The sequence below is a fragment of the Etheostoma spectabile genome, chromosome 3, assembly GCF_008692095.1.
Source record: "Etheostoma spectabile isolate EspeVRDwgs_2016 chromosome 3, UIUC_Espe_1.0, whole genome shotgun sequence".
Classification (NCBI taxonomy): Eukaryota; Metazoa; Chordata; class Actinopteri; order Perciformes; family Percidae; genus Etheostoma; species Etheostoma spectabile.
The window spans coordinates 11566265-11573843 of NC_045735.1; the positions used below are offsets into that span (position 1 = coordinate 11566265).

Below are 7579 nucleotides of genomic sequence, written 5' to 3' on the forward strand. Positions count from 1 at the left end.
TGTGTGTGTGTGTGTTGGTTAGAGATAATCAGGTTTTGATCATGACCTTGTGATATTGCTCTGTTGCCAAGATACTGTTGCAATGTTGAAGCCTTTTTATCATTAAGTGTTGAACAATATGAGTGACCTTTCACCAAGATCAATTTTCAAGATCAATCTCTGAAAGAGTCATTTTAGGATTGAACAACAGAAATCTGTTTTAAAAATCTGTTTCATTGTCACATAAACTGAAAAAAAGAAAAAAGAGAAATCAGAACGGTGCTGCTGTAAGCGTTTGAAGGACGTATTTGCCATTGTTTTTCCTGACCTTATGTTTCCAACAAATCAGCACACCATTGTCACCACTTTACTACAACCTTGAACAATACTTACCATAATTCTTCAACACAGTCATGATTGAAAGGCCAAGTCCTGTGTCTTCTTCTATGAAGTCCAGGAGGTTTCATAGTCTCTGAATGTTTGGATTGTCTTTTTCACCCTGACAATATCATTGAACATTTTAATTCAATAACAATATATGTGTGCAAAAGTTTATATTGTGTTTGTCATCCTAGTGCCCCCACGCACACGCACACGCACACGCACACGCACACGCACACGCACACACACACACACACACACACACACACACACATGCTGTCCCATCTTGTCTCCCTCCCCGCCCCCCTCTCTGGCTTTGTTGCTTATGGACAAGGACAAGGGGTAAAGGTCAACAACATCTGACCTTTAACCTCCCACTAACAGCACTGAGGTCACACACACAACACATGGAAGGTCAGAAAGTAGTGTCTGTGTGATATGTTTAACTGCATTTGGGTGTACTAGTCTCTCCAAATGCAAGCCTAAGAGCATAAGATCTATGCATAAGATCAATGTACTGTACATTGATTAGGGTGTTTCACTGTGTTTTCTGCATAAGTGCATGTGCATGTGTGTGTGTTACCGCTGGAATGTGGTTTACAGTGTTAGAAGCAGGGGCTCTGTGGGTCTGCATGTGACTTCCATTTAATAGCCCTGTAATCCTGCTCTCACTTGGGGCCCCTAATGATGTCTTTTTCTCTCTGCAGCTAGACTGGCATGCAAGACATCACACACACACAGGGTCTAACCAATGCCTGCATATAAACAGGGAGGAAGGGGACTCACACTCCAAGTCTTGCATACACACACAGAAATTAAGTGGCCAAACACGTGTGTCCAAACTGCCACACACACTCTCACAATAATTGCATACAATGGCATAAGGCGTGACACACTGCATATGTAATATGGATATTGTGGCATATAGGCACCTAATAACACATACACATATGTTGACAATTACAGACACATAAAAAGAAAACCGTATGCAAAAAATGAGCGTAAAAAGAGAGTATCCACACATTTACTATATTTCTTTGATCATTGGGGATTTCCCTCACCGAACAGTCAGGACCAGATTTGGACATACACGCACAGAAGCAACACGTGTAAACAATGTTTTAGCACCTGGCAGTAGAGAGATACACACTGTATTTAACCCCCAGTAACACACACATAACCCCCATTATCATTATAGCAACATATGTTTTCAATCAACAGGGACCTGTTCACACAGTGTAATTCACATATCAGACCATGACCAAATTGCTTTAAATATTACTTATTTAAAATTTAAAAATCCACCTGCCAAAGACAAACAGGAATTTCTGTTTCTCTATGATCCCGTCCTGTCTTATTAATGTTAGCCTATTCGTGGACATTGCGCCGTCATCACGTGCTGCAGTAGGAGGGCCCGCCTTGAAAATCCAGTATAAAGGTATAATTTCCTATCCTGGGCTGGGACACACATTCATACGGTTTGCTAAAGTACTTATTGGACTTTAACTTATCATTGCACCTACAATAATGTAGCTTTCCTCAATTTAGGTCATCCTGTACATCTCATCTGCGGTTTTTCCTGCATCCACCGTGTGTGATTGTGTGTGTTTATGTGTGTGCGTGCGCCAGTCGCGGGGGGAACGGAGCAAAAGCCCCGCCCGCTGCAGCGAGCAGACAGGATTGAAACAGCAGCAAGTTTCATTGACTTTATAGTGAAAAAACGTTACAGCGTACATTGATGTCAAAATGTGTACATGTTGCCAGGACGTCTTTCGCTCCACGTTGTGTTGGTAAATGTGAGATGTTCGAGTCACACACGTCTCGTCCTCATATCAGAAACAAGGAAATAAACTTGACCCGTTCTCACTCCCGCTTGGTCATTGGCTGCATGTGGTACTGCTGGGATTGTTGCAAGTAATAGTAATGCAATAGGGGCCCCCCGGCTAGCAAAGACACTTGTGTTGGGCTTTGTGCTGCGCCTGGTGCAAGATAGGGCCGTTAGTGTGTTTTGTTTTGTGATTCTGGAAAGAAATATACACATATTACACATATTTTTTATCTACATCTGAATGAATGTATATATACATACATACACACACAGCACACAGACACAACAAGCTACAGACTTAAATTGTGTCTGTAGGCTGTATTTCTGTGTGCAACATCTTATGTTCTAATCTAATTTATGATTATTGCATCTCTGTATTTTTTGCTTTCCTGTTCTGAAGGTATACTGTATCACTGTGACTGTGTTAGGGTAGCTTTCCTGTGTGGGTCTTGTTGACCTAGTTTTTTTTGATTATGTCAGTTAGTATTACAGTGCTCTCACAGATGAAAACAAACATTTTTGAATTTCTGTTAATGTACCAGTTAAACAAACAAGCTTAAGTTAGTTTTAGAGGTATTGATAGGTGTGTTTTTTAACTTTGGACAGAGCCAGGCTAGTTTCTCCAAGTTTTCAGTCATGCTAAGCTAAGCTAAACACAGCCTGACTCCAGCTCTCTACTCAGCGCACTGGCATGAGTTTATATGGATTTTCTCATCTCACTTTCCAAAAGAATGCCAATAGATATATTTTCCAAAACATTAAACTATTTTTTTAGACTGATATGAAATTATTATTTTTTGGCTTGAAGGAAAGGGAATATTTTTTCAATTATGATGACTTGCACTAAATGACTTGCTGAAACACTACTTGTTCTTCCAGGTGGTGTTACTCCAGGAGACAGTAAGAAGAGAGTGTGAGGAGAGGGAGGAGCTGACTGCTGCCCTGTCTCAAGCTCAAGAGGAGCTTCTTGGGCTGCGATCCCTGGCGTCTCATCAGGGTTCCTCCAGGTCTCCTCCAAACCCCATGGAGAGACTAACACCCCCAGGGAACAAGCATTACCATCTCCATGCTCAAACCCGGGTAGCTCTTACTCGCTCTTTGAACTCCCCAAACACACTGCGACCCTCTCCTGCCTGCACGGACAAAGACAGAGGCCCGGGCACAGATGGAGGAAGAGCAGGGAGGAGTTTTGAGTCTTGGAATCGTGGTGAAGAAATAAGACGTGAGGGGACACTGCCAAGACTGAAAGCCAGCAGCAGCGTGAGCAAAGTCAAAAGTAAGGTCAGTTTGGCGATGGAGAGGAAGGAGAGACTGTAAAAAGCGATCAATATGAATTAATGTTTTTTAACAGCTATTGCACTTGTTAAAAAATAAAACTTTTTTTGAAAAAAATGTCAAAGTTGTTTGGAAATATTATTTTTAAAGTAATTTTATTAGTATTTTAATATTAATTATAGTATTTGAATTGTATTTTTATTCTTCCCTTAGAATTTAATAATACATTACAACAACACAATTTAGTCAGATATCCCTCTAATAGCCTACTTTAAAAGTCACACCTACACACACACTTATGTACACATAAGCACACACTTTATACACACAACACAACTACTGAGTCCTGCTGGTACAGCAGTAAACTCCCAGACACATACCTTCTGACAGACATGCACTTGTGTTCTCACAACCCGACTCACGCAGTCTCAGTGGCACGCACAGGCTTTCACAGACAAACATCCACGCACGCACATAGTAAACACACACACACACACACACACACACATACAGCCTATCACAAGGACAGGGCTAAAGGAGCATGACAGCATGTCCTTTGCCACCCGTGGACACAAACAAAAGGCAGACAAACACAAAAGAAACTGTAAGGCAAGCACCCTAGGACACACACACACACACGCGCACACATACCAATTACCCAGCCCTTACCCCTCAGGCATTGTGTGTTATTGACATAATTCACTCCGTGCAAGGTCTTTCCATCCCTCCCTCCCTCTCTCTCTCTCTTCCTGTCCCTCTACATTTGGGATGAATTGGCATGATCCGAGAGAAATGCTTGAAGTGTGTGTGGCGTGGAACTCATTTTCCTGCTTACTGGCACACATGGAAAGCTTTTAGTTTGACTTCCCAGTGTCCCTCAGTTCCAACCCATCTGTAAGACAATGCATGCGCACGTTGTTCGCACAGAAAGGTGGAATAATAATGAGTTTATCCTGCCAAAAACACGCACATATGGTTTATCTGCTAAAAATTAGGGCCTGTGAGGAGATTGAGGAAATATAAAACAATGAACACTCTGTGCCATTAAAATTATTTTCTACCTCCCCTGTTATGTCAGCCGGGTTAAATAGAATAGAAAATAGAATTTCCTACAACATATAACAAACTTGTTGGTGTTTTTCCTGAAGTTGTCAGTCACTCTGAAAAATTTGGTTGCATAAGATTTTCTAATGAATTGTCCTCTACAATATATAATTTATAAAAAAACAACAATACATATTATGTTTATGTGATAAAGGTAGCATTTTCTTTTGTACTTTGCAGCTGACTTCTTATTGACTTCCAGTGTTTGAGTGTGTGATTGTGTGTGGCTTTGTGTGTGTTTACTCACTGAATAAGACTTTGCCATGTGTGAGGGTCTCCAGTGAGTGATTGTTTAGTGATTGTTTCCGTAATAATACCACAATAGCTCACTTTTTGCAATCACGTAATACCACCGAAGGACAGATTATATGGTCATCATCACAATCATCACATCATCACAAAAAAAGGCATTTGATTTCTATGCACTCACTTTATATTCCTCAAAGCAAACAAAGGAGAAAAGAATAATTATGATGTCTTCCTTTTTCACCCATGCGGATACTATTCCAGACTTATGCTGGCCTTTTGACAATTGCTCACATTCTCCCTGCAAATGCACTTCTGACTGTTGATCTTTGTTTTTATCCCTGTTAAATTTCCTCCCACTGTGACCTGCACGTCTGTTGTGTATTTGAAAAGATAATACTCCTCCTATGCCAGTAGGAGGCCTTAATACACTCTCCCTGCTCTTACTTAATGCCATAATACACAGTCTCCCTGTCTTTGACACACTCACTCTCTCTCTCTCTCTCTCTCTCTCTCTCTTTCTCTTTCTCTCTCTCTCTCTCTCACACACACACACACACACACATACATTTGTCAATATCCTTATAATCTCTGTTGGCCTTCTCTATAAAATTCAACCACTCTGACCCTCTCAGCCTCTCTTCCTCAGCTTCCATTGCCTTTATTTTATTTTTGATCCAGTCAACTCCCTCTTTTCTACTCCCTCTGCTCTTTTACTGGGTTTTTTCCTTTGTATATGCCCTTGCTTTGTAGTCTTTGACCTGGTGTTTCTACTGGTTTGTGTGTTTGAGAAAGCCATGGGACATGTGTGTGAGAGAGATCTGGCCTGATACAACTCTTAGAAAAACTTTATACATCTTGATTTGTGTGAAACAGACACACAACTCTTAAAAATTCAAATTTAACCACCCTTAACAAGTGCCCACACACAAACATTAATATACATACACACACATGCATGCCTTGCACACACATTTGAAATGTGATCTCCTTGCAGTAATTATCATGCAGGGCAGGCATGCACACATGTCCCTAGGGAATCTGTGCAAGTTGCTCGTAAACACACACACACACACACACACACACACACTCCAGGGAGTGGCGTGTGTTTATAACTAAGCCCTTGTTCGTCACTGGGCGTCCCTGAACGCCTCTCTCCTCGTCATTATAGTTGTTCCGGAATTCTGCCGCCCCGTGAGCCCTCCCACACCCTATAATTAGTGTCACCCGGGCAACTGGAGAAAGAATGCTCAGTATTCTTGTTGTCGTGGTAACTGCGTAAGTGCGGGGGCCAAAGGTGCTGGTTGTAGGTGTTGGTTAATGACAGGGACAATAAGACCTCAGTCTCCCACCTCATGTGGTGTATAAGTGTGTGTGTGTGTGTGTGTGTGTGCGGGGGGGATTTCTGTCTGTCCCTTACATGCCACATAGAGCCTCAGACAGGTTATGAAAGTATAGCCTACCCTTATACCATGTATGCATGATTGTATTGCTTACAATAGCTTTAGATGCACGCAGACACACACAGACAAACGCATAACCTCAGGAAATAACCAACCGTTGTTGGTTTTGTGGTTCTATTCTACATGAATTTGCGAGATCTCGTGGGTCCTCGTGACTTCAGCTGTCAGTTATGGCCGAAGCCGTTCCACAACAAATTCTGACCTGGTGGGTGTTGACGGACAACGGAGCAACTGGTGGAATTTGGGGGTAACACATTTAAATGAATTGAAAGGAAGTCAAAATCACTGTGATGAGAGGTTGCAACTAAGTTGCCAACGCTTAATTTGATGTGGACTGAAGCTGAAATGTGGGACACCACAAACGCATTCATTAAAGTCCTAATAATTATTGTATGCTCAATTTCAGGTTCATATTTGTATTCAGAAGTTGTACCAGAATAGGTTTATGTGGTTTAATTTTCCAAAAACACTATATTTTTGTTGTACTGCATATTGCTGCTGTTCCTCTTGTCACCCTGTGTGTTGAGCTCTGTTTTAGCTACAATAGGCATCTCACTGCTGTTCTATCTTTGTTGCAAGTCGCATATTTGCAGTAGGCTACTAACTAGGTAAGCACTGCTAGCTAGTCAGTTGCACAGTATGGGGGGGGGGGCATGCTAGCAGCTATGGTGAGCATCATAACGTTGAGAGCTGTCAAGAGCTGTTTGGAGCAGTTTGTGAACCGTAATTTCTCTGGAAGATGGTAAGATGGTAAAACTAGATTTTGACCTACAGCCTTTCTAACAGAGCCTCAAGATTAGGTGATTAGCAGGATCCACCAGTTTCTTTACTATTGTGCTGCAAATTCTCTAACAAATTTGCAATTAATCCAATTATCAAATTTCAAATGACTTGCCGTGAAACTTTGGTTTTGGGGCCCTGTGCAGGCCATTTGCTAGCCTGGTCCTACCAGACTCTCCTACATTCCATTACAAAGTCTGACCACTCTCCATTGACAAGTGTTAACTTCCTTAAAGGCGGGTAGCCTACTCTGTTGAAGTTTAAAACTATTGGATCTGCCCAGAGCCACTCTGGATCTGCCAAACCCAATCGCTAAAGTTTGGTCGTGACATAATTAACATCGCTAGCGTTCGCCTTAGCCAACTCCTTCAACACTAAAGGAGCAAGCTGGAAAATCAAACTTTACCTTGAGATTGGCATGTTAGCCTAATAGCTGGTTTGATTTGCATTGAGAGATGATCTTATGTAAAGAACCCCATGCCAATCTCTAGGTATGGTGAAGGGTATGTGATGATATGGGGTT

The 7579-nt window shown here is 41.7% G+C and overlaps 1 protein-coding gene across 1 annotated transcript in view; it reads left to right on the top strand.

Annotated features, from left to right (window-relative positions):
• The window catches only part of lekr1 (Leucine-, glutamate- and lysine-rich protein 1), an 81106-nt gene extending 77586 nt beyond the window's left edge, over window positions 1-3520 (top strand). The window contains exon 12 of the mRNA XM_032504599.1: window positions 3068-3520. Coding sequence (XP_032360490.1) covers window positions 3068-3505 — 438 coding nt within the window. The 3' untranslated portion in view covers window positions 3506-3520. The remainder of the gene's footprint in view (window positions 1-3067) is intronic.
• Window positions 3521-7579: the final 4059 nt, after the last annotated feature.